The sequence below is a fragment of the Gavialis gangeticus genome, unplaced genomic scaffold, assembly GCF_001723915.1.
Source record: "Gavialis gangeticus isolate Ggan-Ray unplaced genomic scaffold, GavGan_comp1, whole genome shotgun sequence".
Classification (NCBI taxonomy): domain Eukaryota; kingdom Metazoa; phylum Chordata; order Crocodylia; family Gavialidae; genus Gavialis; species Gavialis gangeticus.
Genome location: NW_017729026.1, coordinates 5,587,463 through 5,607,791, shown reverse-complemented (window position 1 = coordinate 5,607,791; position 20,329 = coordinate 5,587,463). Strand labels below are relative to the sequence as shown.

At 38.9% G+C, this 20,329-nt stretch overlaps 1 protein-coding gene across 1 annotated transcript in view; it reads left to right on the top strand.

Annotated features, from left to right (window-relative positions):
- Positions 1-20,329, top strand: part of LAMA2 (laminin subunit alpha 2) — a 576,898-nt gene that overhangs the window by 538,759 nt on the left and 17,810 nt on the right. The window contains exons 54-58 of the mRNA XM_019520301.1: positions 2,378-2,526; positions 6,072-6,248; positions 6,888-7,113; positions 15,134-15,246; positions 19,252-19,441. Of these exons, the coding sequence (XP_019375846.1) occupies positions 2,378-2,526; positions 6,072-6,248; positions 6,888-7,113; positions 15,134-15,246; positions 19,252-19,441 (855 nt within the window). The remainder of the gene's footprint in view (positions 1-2,377; positions 2,527-6,071; positions 6,249-6,887; positions 7,114-15,133; positions 15,247-19,251; positions 19,442-20,329) is intronic.

The window sequence follows — 20,329 nt, the reverse complement described above, 5'->3', positions numbered from 1 at the left end:
TGTGGCATGCAAAAGAAATACCTTACCTATTCAGCTCTTTGTTTCATATCTGCCCTCAGTCTTCTCTTCTGCAGCCTAAAGCCCAGTTCCCTCAGCCTCTTCTCTTAAGTCATGTTCCTCAGTCCCCTAAACATTGCCCTCTGCTGGACTCTCTCCAGTTTGCCTACATCCTTTTCAGAGTGGGGGCCCAAAACTGGACACTGTACTCCAAATGTGGTTTTACCAGTGCAGAATAGAGGGGAATAATTACTTCCCTCAATCTGCTGGCAATGCTGAAGTGAAAGTCTAGTGCTTTTTTATAAGGCTTACCCATGTCTGAGGGGAAAAAATAAGATGAAAGTTCAGAGATATTTGCATCAACAATTAACTGAATTAGTGACTTTATTTGAAGCCTTCATAATTCTAGCAGTTCATAATTTCATTTCTTGGGTCAGGCTACACAATGTAGCAACACTGAGCGGAGCTGGAAGGTTTTGGTATAATGGCAGGACAATTTTTGTAGTCCTGTTCTGAATTTCTCTTAATAATTTCTCCAACAGCATCTACTTTTTAGCTTCTACTCCAGCTGGTTTATTTTTGTGAACCATATTCGTTTCCGTTCTTTTTATCAGACCTGAATAATGGAGTGTTACTATGTGGTTCTCCTCAGGACTACTCAGACAGTAGTTGTTTGGGGGAGGGGGAAGAATTAAATAAACACTGCAGACATCACTTAGCCACAACTAAACACCTTATCAGTGAGCCCCATTTTGCTTTTTTTGGAAACAAAAAACTTCACGCAGACTTCAGTGCAGTATAAGGCCCTTAAATGTTAATACAGTGTTTGGAGCCACTACTGGAAGATACAGGATAAAAAAAGGTGCACCTTATAGACTAACTGTATCACTGGGTCATATTTCTTTTTAATGTAAACCATTTATATCCTGCCCCAACTTTTTTTAAAAAAAATAAATAAATAAAGGCAATCTTAAAAATTCTTTCAAAAGTAGAGGAAATAAGTGAAAGTGTGGATATTGTCGGAAATGAACTAAATGTTGATAACGCAGAAACTACATAAGTAGATAAGGGCAAAGTTAAATACAGTCTTTGTTGTTTTATTTGCACAGTGTGTTTGGGGAATTATTTTTCATTGTTCTCTCCCATATCTGTATTGGGACAGAACACTTGAACTTAAAAGAATATACTCCAGGGCAATACATTTTAATGGCTGATCCACATAATATTAACTTCAGGGTGGCAGCTACTTCCACCACTACCAAGCTCTTCAGGTCACAGATATGAACTGGTTGCTATGGTAACTGTGGGATGGATCCTGCAAATCCTCCATGACATGATACTGGTTGCCAGAGTAACTACAGGCATCGTTTTGCAAAGCTTCCAGACACAGAACTCATGCACGGATTAGTGATTCTGTGGAGGGAAGGCTTAGGATCAAATCATGTAATACTAAAAAGCAGAGAAATCTTAGGGCTGAGATTTTCCTCTTTTCTCTCTATGTACATGAAAAGGGGGAAAATATTTTAATGGGATTATTTCCAGCTATTGCAGTGTAACTTCTCTTTATATTTTCCTTGTTATGAAGCTGCATGACAGTTCTTGCTTAGTCAATCTGAATGTACCAAAGCAAAACTGAAACTTCTCTTTCTCGACTTGGGTTGGAAAGATTATTTTTAGTAAATGGTTATTCACAGGGCACTTCCAGCTCTTTGTGGCTGGTGCTTAAATCCTCGTGCGAATCCATTTGCTTCCACTTTTTCTCAGCTTTCATTGAAATTTCCCAAATAATACAGCTCATTTAATTTGTTCCCCTTCTAACAAAAAATACCCCCAGATTTTTATTTTTAGTTCAGCCACCAACCCAAATAATGGTTTTTCACACTCTTCAATCCAGACTCCCTCCAGGACTCTGACAACAATCCAGGCTGCCACTGTAGAAGCCAGGATTTAAGTACATTCATGGACTATAGTCATTCTCATTTACACAAGTATAAATCCAAAGTAACTTCTTTGGTTTCAGAGATGCTATTTCTGATTCATCTCAATGCCTGATGGCAGCATTTGACACATCATTTTCAGTGGTTAAAGTTCTAAGCACAGTTTCAACAGGTTACTGAGGGGTTTTTTGTTGTTTTGGTTTGGTTTGGTTTGGTTTGGTTTCTGGTTTTTTTCAGGGGAGAGAGGGTAGTTAATAGCTTAAGTAGAGCAATGGCTTGTCTCTGTGTCCCCAACAGGGTTCTGGAGGAATCTGCAGGGAAATTATTTCCTAGACCCAGGAGCAACAGGTGTAACAAAAGGAGAATGGATAAGCTTTATTGGGTTCTTAGGCAAATGCAAAACTATCCTTCCAAATGTGACAAGTTTTAATTATACATTACAGGCCTATTATGCAGCGTTCCTGAACAAGGGTCGACTAGAAGTACACATCTCTACTGGAGCTAGAGATCCTCGCAGAATCACCATCAGACCCGAATCTGGCAAGTTTCATGATGGCAGAGCACACTCCATCCGGATAGAAAGAACTGAAGGGTAATACAAACAAGAACCCAAGGGGGCTACAGAATATGCACTATGGAGTTAATGCAACCAATAGAAGACATGCATGGTTGAAATCAGTGCTCACATTTCTGAGCACAGGAGTATATATAATCAGGAGTAGGGGGAAGGGGTTTCCCTTACCAAACAAGTAACTTTCTGGCTGCTAATTTTATTATTGTGTAGACCTGGGAGGTTATCAGGTAGCTCCTCTGAGGATCTTATCAAAATTGCCATATATTAAAGTTTTTGATTCTAGGGAAATCTATTTTATTAATCTAGGTTCCGAAGAGGAATAGAGTTTAGGAAGAGTAAGTCCATCTTTTCAGGAGTAACACAGAAATGCAGCTTTCACAGTCAGCAACAGCATCATGTAACCTTTCCCACATACCATGGGCTAGTTTGTATACATGTGGGGTGTCCAATTGATCAAGCTAAGAAAAGAAAGACACAGCACTGGATGTACTCTAATTAGGCTTGCTGACATTTCTATTGCACTCATCCTTGAGTAAAACTTCACTAGTTTACTTTTCTTGCCACATTTTCAGACACCTATAATTATCTGTCAAAGGACTGCACTTTGTCCTTAATTAAGGATGCTGTGCTAGATACAATAAACCACACTATCATCTTGATACATGAAGATTATGCAGTTATTATTATTTATGGTCTGGCATTTTCTGGGGAATCCAGGGACAATCAAGGCCCAGCTGAGGAATATATCAAACAAGCATATAGTGGATGTGTGCACTCTAGGAAGCTGCATAAAAGCATATTTATAAAATGTTAGTGCTAAGACTGACATTATCATGTTCTAAACCATAGTGCAAATGAGCCAGGTTCAAACATACTAAGTGGTCTCAATAAATCCTAGGATTCACCACGATCAGGTAAAATTCAGGAGAAATACAGTTAGGAATATGATAATATAATATAATCTATACTTTACATAGTATATAATTATATTAGAGCATAAGAGCATAATCTGAACGTTATATATCATTTTTGGCATTTTTCCTGACTTTCTAGAACAAACTTCTGTTCTATCTAGTCACCACTTGCCCTCCCTTTCCTCCTCCTTAAAACTCACTTTTCTTGACTTTGCTTTTTATCACTGTATTTTCCACTCAGCTACTCTCCTCCTTTCATATGTAATCTGTAAATATGACCTTAGAGTAATTTTCTTTCTAGCTGTAGTGTCTGATATTAACTGGGGTTTTCCCTTTTTTTAAGATAGTAAATTAAAAGAGGGAGAATTATATGCAAAAAAAGTTTCATGTATTCCTATAATAGAATATATCATAAGGTAATGGTGATAAAATCTACTGAATATAGAACTAACAGTTTTTAACATAACAGAAAAAACTGCTGTACAACCAATATAAACATAATCCATTACACTAAATCAAAATGTAGCTGCTCAACAGATGATGGTAAGAAAGAAACTTCTCCAGTCTTCAAAGTTGCTCTGTTACAAAACAAATCAGCTAAAGACTCGGCAGTTTATGTAGGCTGGGATGGAAATGAAAAGATATAAATTATTAAACCTAAACCCCTCATCTGCTAGTCATCAACTCTGGCTTTATTTGATTAAATATGGGGAATGTCATTTGAAAACTCTTCAGACAGCTAATTGTCCATATAATTATAAACTAATTGCTTCTCATTCCAGGATAATTATAGGATAGTGTGGAGAACTAATGCACGTCATTGTATGGTGGTACTGAGTGCCAAAGTATGTAAATGTTTTCTGTGGTAACACTGAAGATGGGATGAAGTATTGTACATTGTTGAGGGTGTCAGCAACAGCAACAGACAGTATAAGGAGTTGCTGCACTACAGGGGGATATAAGAATAGCTATTGCATATCATGTATATCAAGACAAAAAAGGAGCTACCTGAAATATGGGGGTTAGATATAAGTTTAATTTTTAATTGAGCTCCCTACACGCAGTGAGGGAGTTTCTCCCAATGGACATCCAGATAATATGAAGTTGGATGTCTTACTTTAAAAAGGGGCCTCCCCTTCCATGTATTTTTTATAATAATTTATCTTCTACAATATATAGGATTTACTTCTTAAAGAAAAGGTAGAATTGCAATACAACTAGAAATTGGAAAAAATGAGACTGATTTGAGGGTGCTCAGCAGCTCTGAGAAATCAAGCTGCTTGTTTTAGGTACCAAACATGGATTTAGATGCCTAACACTAGACACCGAGAATTTAACATCTGTGAAATAAGTCTACTTGATAAGCTACAGTCCTCCAAAGTTTTCCTCCCCTTGCTTTTCCTTTGCAATCCTAACTCTCTCGTGGCTAATTTTTATTAAATCCAGTGTAACAGTGTAAAAAAATTGTGCCAAATTGCATTATTCTCTCACCTCCAAACAGACTGAAATCCTGAGCCACCCTTTGGGAAGCTGGTCACATTGTGGTGGACTGTGTCAATAGCTACAGACTTTGTTTTATCATCCATCTTCAGATTGTCCCAAAGACAGCAGTTAAATTGCTGACTCTCTTATTGTTATACCTTGTTACATTATGTATGTTATCCATCAAAAAGAACCCATGCTCTCATCACTTCTCTATTCTCTTTATTGGTACCTCGTTCTTTGTATGCAAAATAAAATGTCCACACAAGCTAGTTCTTATTTCTAAATGATGGAAATCTTTCCATCATGTTTCAACATGCACAAGTGCTGTGTTTGTTTCACTGATGTTTAGGCTCTGTTTTCAAGAGCTCTTCTCTCACATTTAGCTTCATGCTTCCTCCAAAAGAGTACATTCACTGTATTTTCCCTCTTCACAATTTGTCCCATTTCTGACTTGGCACTTCAGGAGCATACAAAAATTAATTTTTTACCTTACTTTTCAGAATATTAATAATCTGTACTGAAGGAGCTCTTTGGTTTCTAAATTGTAACATATCCATTTTCCTGTGGGAAAGTTTTATAGAACTTGCATCTTCATGGTGAACAATCACTATGGTTTTCTCCCGTACTCCCCTTCCCACAAAACAGACTAACCATATCTTTTTTAAATGCACATTACTTATCTGTTGTTGATTCTTGCAATCAGAGCTCTCTGGAGCACTGTTTTGTCCCCCAGCAAGAAGATAATAACTAGTACAAATGAGGATATAAAAAGCCAAACAAAATGTGACCCCATGCTGTTATATCCCACTGAGTCCTATATGATTATACATAACTTTACAGGACAGCGGGCTTGACTCTTACCATGACAATGCTGTCATGCTGCAGACCACTATTTTCAATGCAACCAGAGGCTAATATTACTGCAAATGTACTGCCTGGCTTTGCCAAGCTCTGACGGAGAATAAATGAGGGAAGCATAGCAGTGACTGTGAACCTGATAGTGGTTAATATTTGCTTAATGTGGTGCTGCTAATCATGCAATTTGTGTTCACTCGGTGTTCTAGCAGGTGCAGTAGTAAATGGTGCCTGCAAAATGGTGATTTCAATACACGCAATAACTGGGATAGATACTGTCTTATTGCTTTGCTTTGAATCTTTTCATAGGATGTTTGCTGTTCAAGTAGATGAAGACAAAGGGCAGACTCAGAGGCTTCCTACAGACCAATCTCTTACTGTTAAAAACCTCTTTGTGGGTGGGACCCCGCCTCACTTCCAGGCAGCACCTCTCAGGAACATCCCTCCCTTCGAGGGTTGCATATGGAATCTTGTCATTAACACCGTGTAAGTCTTGTTAATGTTCACAAATGTTTAGTTAATGAAGCTATTACCACCTCAGCTGCCAAGAGAGAATTTGTTGTTATAAGCAATCATGCAAAATGATATCTATAATGACCTCTCTGCTTTTTATATCCTAGTGTTCTTGTGCTTTTTTGTGGTCCTCATTGTGCACTTGATGGGTTTATATGTTTGGATTTGCAGTGCTTTGTTCTGTGTGCAAAAACATTACCCATCCCTAGACATCTAAAGTGCCACAAAATTCTACAATTAAAAACACAGTGGCTTGTCCCTGATAGCTTTGCTACTGTGCACCACTACTTTGGTACACTGATTTTTTTTAAAAGAAAGGTGGTGTTCAAGACTATGGGTTATGGAAATGGGCCTACTAAAAGAGTGACTTAATTTTACCATAGGAAACATTATACACCACCAGGTTAATGATCTGGAGGTTGGACAGAAGAAAGGGAATGGCGGGAAGGTGGTGACTGAAGTGGAACTTGTACAAAGCACAGCATTTTGAGAAAACTTAAAAGCAACAAACCCAGTGTTTGAGTGTGACCACACTCAAAGTAGTTGGTGTGCAGATGATGGGAAGAGATAAAAGAACTGTTAAGAGCTGTTGCTGTTATTGTGTCTCCTTAGCCCCATGGATTTTGCTCAGCCTGTGTCCTTTGAAAATGCAGACATCGGTCAGTGTCCCACTCTAGAACCAGAAGCCAGACCTCCTGAGGAAGAGGGGGAAGATGGGGGTACTCGCTCAACTGTTTTGATCCAACCTGAACCAGACACTAAGAGGGAGACGGAAAGCACAACAATTCATCCCACATTTTCTTCCTCTCCTCTGACACCACCTCTACCTCCTGCACTTGTAAGTGTATACTACTTCTCTAAAAAGCCATGTTAAAAGAGAAATCTCTTAAATGAAAAAAGCAGAGGGGTCAATAGTGGCACTTCAAAAGTGTGATGATAGACAAATTATGACTACCTGGCATGACTAGGAAGATTTTGAGCAGATGAGATGTTTACACAGTTATCGTGTTCTGAATGTCATGTGAATGACGTCTGTAGCTTAATGTGATTGAAGCAGGTTATCTGGTAAAGCTCAGAACAAGTCTGAATCATTCATTTTGTTATTTTTATTCAGGGAAAAGTGTTTAATGCATGATAATCCTTGCATGCTAAAATGTCCTGAGTGATATCACTCCCTTACATGTTTCCTCGTTCCCAGAACCTCACCTCCCCAATCTCACCTCCCCAAAGCTTCAGAAAGCATACATAACAATGTCAACTTGGTTTTTCCCCCTCCTTCTGAACTGCAAAGTATCTTAAAAGGATACTGTATGATTAAAAGTCCTTCTATAAAAATGTATGTGATGCTTTCCATGTGACAGTATAATGTTTTGCACCCATGTGCTTGTATATATCTGCACTCTGTGTGTGCATGTGCGTGTGTGCAAACTGTCCCTATTTTCTATAATCATGTGCTGTTTCAACCCTTTTGGGGAAAAAAGTATTTTCATAGAAATAAGCTTGAAGATAGGATATTGTATACAAGTTTTATAAATGATGATACAGATGATAGAGGATTACAGAAGACTGTTGAATTTTATGTCAGCCCCAGGTAAATTATTTCAAATAAAAAAATAAAGCCAAGTTTGCAAAACAAATTACAGTAATAAGAGCTATTAGTTGGTGAGCACTTTTGAAAATATGGCCATTTCAATATAGTATCTGAATAAGAGCTCAAGTCTCTTGAAAACCTGGCCAGAAGAAAAAGATGAAATACCTAGTTGGACTTTATAAACTAGAATAATTCAGCACTGAATTTATAAGGGAAATCCATGCCTCTCCAATCTCAATCTGCTAATTTTTTTTAAACTAGCAGATAAAATAAAATTTGTTGAAAAAAGACTTGACTTGTTATAAATCTTAAACAGAATTCATCATGAGAGTATATTAAAGCAATTAAGTAGTCATAGGTTGAGAATTAAAAGTGAAATTTTCACAAGTGCCTAAATGATTTAAGGTAAAAAGTTCCATTTACTTCCATGACTAACTCTAAATCTTCAGAATATAGACCAGTTATTAACTGATTGGATTAGAAAGAAAATTTCCCTAGAGAAAATTTATTTCAGGATGGTGTTTTTTGTACTGTCCTCTGAAGTGTCTGATAATGGTCACTATAGACCATTGATAGACTATACATAGAATACTGAGCAGGCAGACAAGAGGCCTGATCTGACCTGATGATTCTTATGCTGTTGTTTTATAACAATGATTCTTAACCAGGTTGCCATGACCAAGGATTGCTGCACAACTCTTAGGTGTGCAAACATGTACACATGATTCACAAGATAAACCCAGAGATTTCAATTAGGAATCCATAGTGTGAAAAAAATCCTGACCTGCTGTGATCTGAGTTCTTTGCAACAGAAGAATTGCCTTATTATTTTTCTTTTGTCAGAAAATGAGTGAAAGCTAAGACTTGGCATTTTCCAGGAGCACTACTGTATCATAATTAGGAACCTACTCAATTCAAGATTTCATGGAAATTGCAAAATCAGGCATTGTCCATGAAAATGAGCAAAGTCTGCAAAATCCACAAAATAAAAACTTACTGAAGATAAAATATTGGTCCTCAGTGGGAGCCAGTGTACCTCATGGCTGCTGCAGCCAAGCCGTGCGACCCATGGGTGGTAGGAAGGCCGCCAACATGAATGGGAGCAGCCAAGGTGGTGGCCGCCCCTCGCCACTGATTGACTGAGAGTGTTGTCTGTCATGTGGCCCCACCCCTTTCCACCAATCAGCAGTAAGCGGCAGGGCTGTATAATGGACAGCCCTTTTGGCCAATCAGTAATGAGTGGTGGGGTTGCATGACAGACAGCCCCCTTGATCAATCAGTGGTGAGGGGTGGGGCCACTGGGGCCCCTTGGCTAATCAGAGGGATGGGGGGCCCTGTTGTGATAAGCCCACAGAAATGATGGCTTGCCTTGCTATCTGCCCATCAAATCTACTGCTTGCCTCCTTGACTTCAGTAGTTCTCTAATTATAACCCTAGCCAAGAGACTGATGAATCAGAAGCTCAGAACTCCTGACAATGCAAACTGGTTTCACAGTATTGTTGGCAAAAATTTTGACAAGCTGTATACCAACCGAAGACCTCATACAAGTAAACTGAAAAGGAAGTTGTTCTTCTAGCAGTAATTAAAAGTTGGTCCTACATTTTCCAAAGATTGAGTGCTTGAGATATTAAACTAAATAACAAACACATAAAAAAGTATTGTGAAAAAGAACCATTTTGGTTTGCTGATCTATAATCCAGAATTTTAACATAACTATCTGGCTGTGATGTGCATACAACAATGACTGTATGTTTCTGCACTGCATCTTGAGATACAGTCATGTGATTCCATTGGTGTTAAAAATTACCAAGTAGATTAATACATGTTTTAATAAGTATTTTAATAATTTAGTATTATAAAGTTATAGCATTTAGTTAAATTATTATTGTACTGTGCAATAAATAATGATATATGATTATATGTTATAATATTCCCATATTATTAGGGATTTAAATATTTAATGGGCAGTATATTTTTTAATTAAATTGGATTTCATAAAGTGAATAGCCTGGGCACTTAATTTCAACACATCAGGTGGGTATAAGCACTCAGTAGTTTTGCCAGTTACCCCTATATCACCTTGCTGATGTCTTTCAACCCTTTTCTTCAGAAGTAATTACAGAGGCCATGTCCAGACGAGCAGGGGCACGTGGTGTGTGGCACCACAAACTGCACGCGAAGTAAATTAAAACTAAACATTAAAATGTACCCCATGCTGCAAATTTGCAGCATGAGGCCAAAATGTGCTACTGGGAAATCTTGGTAGCAAAAAAAGCACCAGGAAAAACCATGGTGCAGCACATGCAACAGGAGCATGCGCCTGAAGACACAGAGGCTTAGTCCTTCAGGAAGATGCTCTAACTGCCAGCCAGAGTATCTCCACCCTTCCGGTTGCCCAGCTAGTCCAGCACACCGGGAGCCAAAAGGAGCTGGGCATGGGCAGGTTGCCCAAAGCAGGATCATTTGTCCCTCCACAAAGTGCACATACAAGTGTGTGTGCTGCAGCAAAAAGTACTGGCACAAATTTGTGCTGCTACTGTTTGTGCTGCTGCAAACGCATGCCCCTGCACATCTGGATGTGGCTAGAAGGTCTATTTTAATCCCCACTCCTATTCACTCCCTGTCTCTGCTGAGACTGCTGAAAAGGACAATAATTGTGTCAGTAATGTTTTTTTATGTAAATCTCACTCTACTGGCAGTTCAACTAAGGGCCTTGTTACATCTTACTCTGTGAGCTGCACAAATGTTGATTGGCTTAGTGCTAGCTTACAGTCGCATCTTTGACTTGAGTGGCACATCTTTGTGGAGTGGACACACCTTAATCGAACATTAGATAGTTTATGTGGATCAAGAGATACTCCTGCTCTGGAGTGGCGTAACTTTGAGCTGCATAATGAGTACTGTAAGCCACTTAAAGGTGTTAATGTGCAGACAATCCAGGGGACACCCAAAAATAATTTGTAATAAAGCCCTATGATTAACTTATTTTACTTGAGTCACACCTAAATCATTGGTAGGCTGCTTTTTAAAATAGTATAGAAATGGTGTCTGATTTCAGTATGAGGAGCTGGGTTGGGGCTGTAACAAAAATCAGATCAATAAAGTGCATCTTACAATTTCCTATTCAACGTGTATGGCTTGTTAGTCACTGGGTATGTATAATGTGGCATTATATTACCCAGAAAAATAGAGTAGTCATGCACTACTGCACATGCTAAAACATATATACCAGCATTCCCAGAAACAGAATAAAGTTCAGTTACATGTAATTATTTACTTAAACATGCCTAATTTTAGATACAAGTCTGTTCTAACTGCAATTTCTTCATAACTAGGGTCTTGCCTGTAGAGTCTAAGGCAGCACTTTTGATTAATATCCACAAGGTGGCGAGATTGTAACATGAGGAAGCTGATATATATTTCTGTTTTCACAGGAAAGGAATACTGCAGTTCAATAACATTAGGGCTGTGCTACAAAATTAGAGAAAACTCCAAAATAAAGATGATAATGCAGGCTTGACACTTTTGTGAAAGAGGAAGCATTTTGCTAAGAGAAGCTTATTGTTTAAAACAAGTTTTATTGAATTTTCTTGCTTTGGCTATCTTCTGCCCAAACTTCTTATAAATGGGAAGTTTTTTCCAGAATTTGAACACATGTGAATTTATACTAATCATTTTTTTTTCAAAGGCAAAATTAAAAGGAGCAAGAAAGTTGTTACATATTTAATGCCAGGAATTGTTGTGGCTTTCCATGTAATTTAAGGGGATTTTATTCATCAGACACCTGGTGCTGTGGTGAATTGTGCTCTTGGTATATATTACTCAAGAGGAAAGTCTGAAGAGAAAAGTGTGAAAAATACATGCCAGCACCTTTGATTTCATTTTTGAAAAATAAAACGGTTTTTAAACTGTCAAAGTCACTTAAATCATTTAAACTTTCTGCATTGTTTTAGATTTCCCCAAGTGCTGCCCTATATTTTTAAGGGAGGCTGCAATGAACAGCACACCTATAATTTATAATGATTCCATCATTCATTATGTAGTAGTTAATTGCCTTAAACCCTTTCTAAAATGATCGGATGATCTAGCCCCCTTGACATGGAAATCCACCTTCACGAAGGAGGCCCAAACGTGGCCTCTGCTTACATGCAAGTCCCACTAGGCTCTGCTGCTCTACCCAGGGGGATGATTTAACTCTTAATTAAGAAGCTGTTCTCTAAAAACAAAATGGAAGGGAAAAATGGAAGACCTGGTAGTAGGAGGCTTTACAGTGATCACCTGGTTGTGGCTGCCTGCTGCTAGGAAGCTCAGATGTGTCTCACCTGCAAAAGAGAGCCTTGGTAGCTTCTGCTTCTGCCTCACATTATTTACTGCTTCTCAGGACTCACTTGCCACTGAAGTGAAGAGTGCCAGCATTACACCTGAACTTGACATCATCACGGTATATTCCAGCATTTTCCTAAGCATTCCCCAGTTCTTTTCTTTAACATTGTTGGGCGAGCTGTGGTGGTATTTCAGTGACACTCTCTTCTGCCCTTGCTAATTTTGCAAGTGCTAATATAGCATCATTTGTAAAGGAATGTGAGAAATAGTCATACAGTGAGCTTCCTGTTTTCTCAGACAGCTCCAATAAGATGATTGGTTTCCTGTAATATATGCAACATGTACTTGTCGCTAATCTCTTTCCTATCATCTGAAAAATATTAGAATTTAAATGTAATTAATAAAAAAGGGCCTTAAGGTTGAGATTTTACTATGTGCAGAGAGTTGTTAGGCTGCAAGGTGCAAATCTGCCCTTCCTTTTATTTTATTACGTGGTCAGCTTTAAATGTCGGACACCTTACAGCTACAATTTGAAAAAAAACCCAGGAAAAATCCAAATTAAGTTTATAATCTGAGTTTAATTCATGGTTTTAGAAGTGCTGAAGTGGCCTCTGTTTAAGTGGAAGTAAAGATAGGCTTGTAAATGAAGCCTGGATTTGCTGTAACATTTCCCTGTGGGTATTGTTCTTTATTGACACATCCACATCAATACAATTCACTTCTTTTAAGATTTGTTTTTTAAGGGCTGTAAGTGTCAAATAATGAAATGAGGATAGAATAAATATTTGGGTATGCTAAAATGCCATTTCCCAGGTGTATCTGGCACCTACCACTGATTCCTAAGTCCTGTGCCCTGGTACCCATGCACCAATGTTTGGTGCTACGAGCAAGTTACCAAGGCAGTTAAGTAATATTAGTCATCTGATACTTGGGGCCAAACTCTTTCCTGACTGAAACCAGGGAAGGACAGAATTAGACAACAGAGAACAGGTGTTGTCATAGTAAGGCCCCATTCTTCACCCATGTGTCAAAATTAACCTTTAAATTATCACCCCAAATCTAAACATCTGCTGGATGTTCATAGCTACAGTACGGTTACCAGTATAAAAAGCAACATATAGTTATTAAGCTACCGAGCTAAGCATATAACTCTTAACACAGCTGTGAGCCATTAGCCAGCATTATGGGGCTATGATCCAGTGATACCACCCTTATCCATTTAATAATCAGTGGAAAACTATTATCACACATTCCTAACTCAGTTCTTTTGTATTGTTGAATAACCTCTCTCCTATTTTCCTTTTAATCGCACATTGGTGTGTACTTGTCACAGTGCATGTTCTTCTACTGTACAGGAAGGTCTGTCATATTCAGAGCTGAGCATTTATTGTGGAAACCATTTATTAAAAAGTTCTCTTCTTGTGACCCCTGACAGATAAATATGACATTACTGAAGGATGGAAAGAGAAAGAAAAGAATTTCCTCTTTGCAGTAGAAATTTCCTGTTGCCTGATGAATCACTTACGATATCTTGAAAATACTCCACAGAAAGAACTCTTTTTGTAACAAAGCACAACACTTTGCACTCTGCAGGCCCCTACTGAATCAGAAGCTCATGCAGAGGCTGTAAGCAATCCAGGACTGGCTGCCACAATGCTTAAAAATAGAGCTTGCAGCTATCAAAGTTTGTTTTTTCCCTGCAGTATTGTTGTCCTGAGATTGTACTGTGTTAGATCCTCTGAGCATCTTCTTCACAGTGTACTCAAGGGAAGCTGAAAACAGGATGTGATTTGGACATAATAATTATTGAGATCTCTCATGGGCCATGGCACTGATAGACTGTAGCTGGAGGGTCAAGGATTAAAGGGGCACAGTCAAAAAAAAAGTCACACTTCTGTATGAAAATGCTTTACCTGCTGCTGTTACAAAGCACACCTAAGATTAATGTGACTGGAAGAGACTGGGGAGGACATTTTTCTTTGTTCAATTTATGATGTTTGCCTAATTGACAGCTTAAAGAGAATAATCCCTGTTTCTCCTATGTATCAGGTAGTCAAACTCCCCTGTTCTTTGTGAGGGCCTGGAAAACAGCAGTAGAGGCAGGGAAAATATTTTGAAAGAAACTATGTTTTTAAAACAAATAGAAGTAGGCAAGAGGACTCAATGACATATACCATCCAAACACGTTTTATCTCTTTATTTTTAAATTGACCAGGTATCAAGTTGACAGTGTCCCTTTATTGTCATGTCCAGATGTGCATGGATGTTTGGTTCCCCGGGAACAAGTATCAATGGCACACTTTGCACCACCGTTACTTGTCCTGGGAGAATGCCCATGCTACGCGCACTTTTGTGCACAGCAAGTTGCCCCAGGTCAGGTAGAGGAGGCTGGGACCAGTACTGGGCTGCCTCCAGCAGCCTTACCTGGAGTCCTGGGGGCCTCCCAGGGCTTCAGACATGGGGATTCTGCCACATGGAGTTTGGCAGGTAGCAGAGCACAGCTCCAGGCAGCCCTGCTCTGCTTTTCAGCAGCAAGCTCTAGCCAAGCATGTGTTGCTCTGTTTTTTTTTCCCCACTTTTTGTTTACCCCTGGATATCCTGGGGTAAAAAAAAACCCCGTCACAGTGCACACTTGGGCAGCTTGCTCTTGCAGCATGGAGAACGCTGAACTGTGCGGTAACTGGCTCTGCAAATGTGTTTGCACCGCCACGTACCACACAACCGCGCTCATCTGGATGCACCCCTATGAGTTCAGTCCTGCTCAGGTTCTGCCTAGTAACTAGATTTAATGTGGAAAAACATGATTTCCTGGGAAACTGCAGGGTCAACATATGTAATAGTGAGAGTACTCGAAACTGCTCTTGGGGAGTTGAAATAACTGTGGTGAATGCACAACTGAGATACAGAATGAGAAAGTCTACATGAAATATTCATGTTTTGCAGGATTCTTGTGCTGCTGATGTCGAGCCTGCTGTGTTGGAAGGCGGCAAACAGTTTGGTCTTTCAAGGAACAGCCATATTGCAGCTGCATTTGATGACACCAAAGTGAAGAACAGGTGAAGTGAGAAAAGTGGGGCAGATAGTTTCCACATGCAACAGTCTAGGTCATATTCTTTAACCTTTGAAACTGTAGGTACAGTCTTGAGAGCGTCGTCTTTCATGGAAGAATACTGGTTAGTGACATAAATGTCATTTGGGCATGTAAACTGGATAATGACTTTTCTACCCAAGTATGATGCCCAGAAACATTTTGATTTTATTTATTTTTCTGGTTTTTAATTTATTTTTTGCACAAAATTCAGGCATATGCATAGACTGGGAAAATATCTTCTATACAAAAAAAAAAAGTCTTCCATGCACAACTTTTAAAAATCATTTTAAAATTGCTTGTAATTCTTAAAAGCTGAGTTGTGTAGCCTTTTTTAATTTTTGGTACTCTGGACCATCAATAGCCTGTTTGACTGTAAGCAGACATCTCATTTGAGGCAGCCTTGATTTATTTTATTGATTTATTTTATATGTTTATGCAATTTATATGCTGTCTTTCCTAGCCATGTCTCAGGGCCACTTAGAATGAGCAAACAAAATAACTTCAATAGCTGAAGAAGAAACTAAAACACCAAGATAAAACAGAGACCCCTAGACAAAATCATGATCCTCACAGGCTATGACTCAGATCAACACGGAAGTGGCACAGCCCTTTTACACGTAGCCTTGCCAGGGTGCATAACTGCTGTTCTGCCACTAGGTGGACAAGGAGAACACATAGCCTGATAGGCTTGTCCTTTTATTGCAGGAATGAACTGCCATGAAATTAAATAAGCCGCAATTAACTTACAGACGCACACAGCAATGTCCCAGAAAAAGTGTTAGCTCACTTTATCTGGCATACTCCACATATACTTGAAGTGGTATAATCATAGGATCATAGGAAGGGCTGGAAGGGACTTGACAAGGTCATCGAATCCACTTTCCTGGTCAAGAACAGATTATCCCTGACTAAATCATCATAAACCAAGTGTCAGTCCAACCTGATCTTGAACATTTCCAGAGGTGGAGATTCCACAACTTCTCTAGGCAGCCTCTTCCAAACCTTGATCACCCTCATTGTCAGAAAGTTCCTCCTAATCTCCAACCTAAATTAAAGGAACACTTAGCCTAATAAAAATGGGGAAACTCAACAAAAGAAATAATAATCTTTCAGTCCACAGATATCTAACATTCACATAAGCATCAAAGTCAAACTGTTTTGCATTATGATACTTCAGATTTGAATTATCAACTTAGACTGATGCAATCTTCCAGTAGCAGTATGTTATAGTCAGTGCTGTAGCAGGGAGGGAGGAGGCGGGGGGTTAAGTGGGGCAACTGCCCTAGGCACCGAAGTGAAGGGGCGCCAACACGTGCTGCCCAGCCGGTGCGGAAGTAGGACAGAACCGCGATCAGCTTGTTTGGGGGAACGCGGGGACAGGGGAAGGGCAGCTCCTGCAGCTGTGTGCACTCCTGAGCAAGCTTTGCCCAGAGCACTAAATTTTGGTGCTATGGCATTGATTACAGTCTTAGCATGCATATGATCCTAAATCACTTGCTAGGCTTCAAAGACAAACCAAGGTAGAAAGTAAATAAACTCATACTGGGCACATCTGCATGAGATGTTTACTGTGGAGTTGCCTAACTAGCTTCACAGTAAACTTCTTGCATCTACACGTGCAGTGCTATTAGGCTATGGGAAACAAATAAAATCTGCAGCACAGTAGTACCTGTAAATGCAAGTACCATCCTACTGTGGAGTTATTTACTGTGAAGCAATACATGCGTAGACACTATCCTGGGAGTAAATTGTTGCCAGGCAGCCCAGCCAGCATAAGGCCACCATCTTGCCTGTTGCCTAGCCACATGGCTTGGCAGCCACAGGAGCCTCATGGTTCAGCCAGCTCCTCTACTACCTGACGCAGCCACCTGCTGCTTGGGCCTGACCTCGCCCCCTGTACCCTCGTGCCAGCCCAGAGCTGCTCCCCAGACCTCAAGCCACACTGTCACTGCCAGCTGGAGCCCAGAGCTGACCCCCATGTACCCCCTGGCTGGTACCGAGCAGCTGCGGCTGGAGCCTAGAGTTCATCCTGGTTACTGCAGGGGGGCAGAGGAGGGCAGGACTAAACTGCTTATCCCTGGCTCAATTTGCTGGTGTCGTGGGTGCACATATGGATGCCGCACCCAGGACTAGTTTACTGTGGAGTAATTTGTTTTGCAGTTTATTCAGTCACATTAATGGCACATGTAGACATGCCCACTGTATGGAGCAGAAGTGTATTGTAGTTGCTGTCTTCTCTTGCAAGTGCTCACATTTGATGGGTGGGTTCCAGAGGATCATCTTAAGGAAAGGAGGAAAGGTTCCCATATTACCTGCAGATCTTTTGAAGAAAAAAATGTTTGAATTGCAGTAGACCTGCAGCATCATCCCTCCTCAGAAAACGCCCCCGTTTATGGAGCAGAAGCACAGCAGTATATTTACAGCTTTCACTAAAAAAATACAATAAATTATGAATTTTTTATATATATACACAAACACACACATACACACACACACATACATACACATAATAATTTTCCTAAACTCCTACAATGATATTATTCTACCAGTTCAAACTAAGTTAAAAGAGAACATAGTGTATGATGATACAGAAAATAGACAAAATGAAGCAGTGGACAGTAAATTAAAGAAGGGGAGTTCTGTTTGATTTTTACTCTTCTTTTTTATGTGAGTAACTGAGATGCACATCGGGATTATAGGACACATTAGTGTTGTTGAAGATGAAATGATAAATGTCTCCTAAATATTTTGGCTGGAATACAAATAAGACTAATAGGACAATGTGATGCAGGGTCTCTCTCATTGCCATTTTGAAAAATTGGTACTTACCTTTTCATTTTAATATTTTAGATAAAAGCCTTCTAGAATAATATTTTTGCTGTTGTTCTTAAAATTGGACATCACCCATCACTGAATTTCCTTTCTGAGGGAAGAAAATCAGGGCCACAGGCCTTCCCAGTACTTAGTAAGAATCTTTGTGTTCTTACTTGAGATTCAGAAGTAAGATAATGATATCCTTGTGACTTAACAGATAAAATTTCCTTCAGCAAGAAGCCATCATTTCCTTCACCATCTGTGAGTAAGTTGTTAAACTTATTTTTAAAAAACAAAAGCCATGGATCTTCAGAAATATACTCATTGGGGAATTAAGCTAAATATTTTGTCCCTTTGTCTATAACCTGCCAAAAATGTTGATTATCATTATTTTTTCCTCCAGCTATCGGTTCCTCCCCTACATTTTCTCTATATTAGGTTTTTTATGGCTTATTTTCATAGTTTCATGGTTTCTAGGGTCGGAAGGGACCTGAGATGATTTTAATCTTCTTGGTCTATTGGAAACTAGCATAATCATTTTTAGACTTGTATTCCTCCAAGGCTTCTATTAAGTCATCCTTAGCTTTAGTATAGTTCTTATCAAATCATGATTTATGCCATCAACGCAACCTATCCCCAGACCTTATAAGTTTATAATATACTGAATTTCAAATAGCATTATTTAATATGCCAGTCAAAAGCTCTTTTCTGTGTGTTTTCAAAGAGTGGCTTTGTATATTGCCATCAGATAGTACAATTTGTTAAAAAGTAAATGTTTGCCAATTGTCACTACAAATATCTCCTGTTACCATTGTACGTAGGTAGATGACTGTTAATACTCTTGTGTTGTAATGTTACAAATAGATTTATTTTTCCTCTTTTGACTTGGCAACTATATCTGCAGTTTAGAATTGCATTTGGAAAAAGCCACATTGGTCTCCATAGCATCAGTATAACAGTTATTAACATCTTGAGACTAATGATCAAAATGAAACCTCGTATCTAAATTATGCTTTTAAATATCATGAAACATTTTTAAAACCAGTTTTAGACCTTTAATAATATTTCTTCTCAAGAAGAAAGGTGGGATACATCATTTATTCCATAGTTTGATTTTGGTTCTTTCTTGCTCTTTCGTTCTGTTTTTGCTTTTTAGGCTCACAATTGAATTTGAAATTCGAACAGAGGCCGAATCAGGCTTGCTTTTTTATATGGCCCGGATCAATCATGCAGATTTTGCAACTGTACAGATAAAGAATGGACTGCCTTACTTCAGCTATGACCTTGGACATGGAAACACCAGCACAATGATTGCCAACAGCATTAATGATGGCCAGTGGCACACGGTACAAAGCTATTCAATTCTTAAAAGCACTATAGTTTTAACTTGTCCAAGAATGCTGCATGAAGAAATTTACATGGGCTAAACTTTTGGACACTGACCATTAAGTTGTGCTTCCATTATTTTTCATTTGAGATGCCCAGGCAATTGTAAATTGATGTTTTGAAACTCTGGTATCATTATTTGAAAATTTGGCCTAAAAATAAAGACACTTGCAGAACATATGATAAATGTAATAGGGAAAATCAGAAAGCAGTACATGGTTCTCCAGTGCGGCCCAACTGAGTTGCGGAAAGGTTTCATACTCAGTGAGACTCATCATTAAAGTTCCCTTCTTTTCAGGTATCACTGTGACTGAACTGTGACATGATTTAACAGCCAAAAAACCTTCACAAAAAAAAAAAAGAAAACAACTGAAGTCAATTTTGCTTGCATAGTTACCTCATTTCATTGGGGAGCAAATATGATATTCATAGATGTTTGGCAGCTCTTCTGTGGTTTTAGGAAAGGAAACATTTATGAATATAAAATGCCAGTGGCCTGTGGGTAACAGGAGTAGGAAATCACAGTGCAACCACCAAGGATTGTATCTACTGAGACAAAGGCAACAAACAGATTATAATTTTATTAGGTACAAACAAAGGTGGAGGATGTAAATAAAGGCAAAAAGGGGAATTGGCTGAAAATCACATATGGCTTCAAATGTGAGATTTACAGCAAGTCCAAACACTTTCTACCCCCTACTGAAATTGTTTAGGAATGCACACACAAAAGTAACTGTCATTTTCATTAACAGTCAAATGAAAATAATTCATTTCAGAATTAATTTCAAGTTTTTTCAGCAGAAAGGCAAAACCAAAAGATTTCAGGACAAAATAAGCATGATTTTATT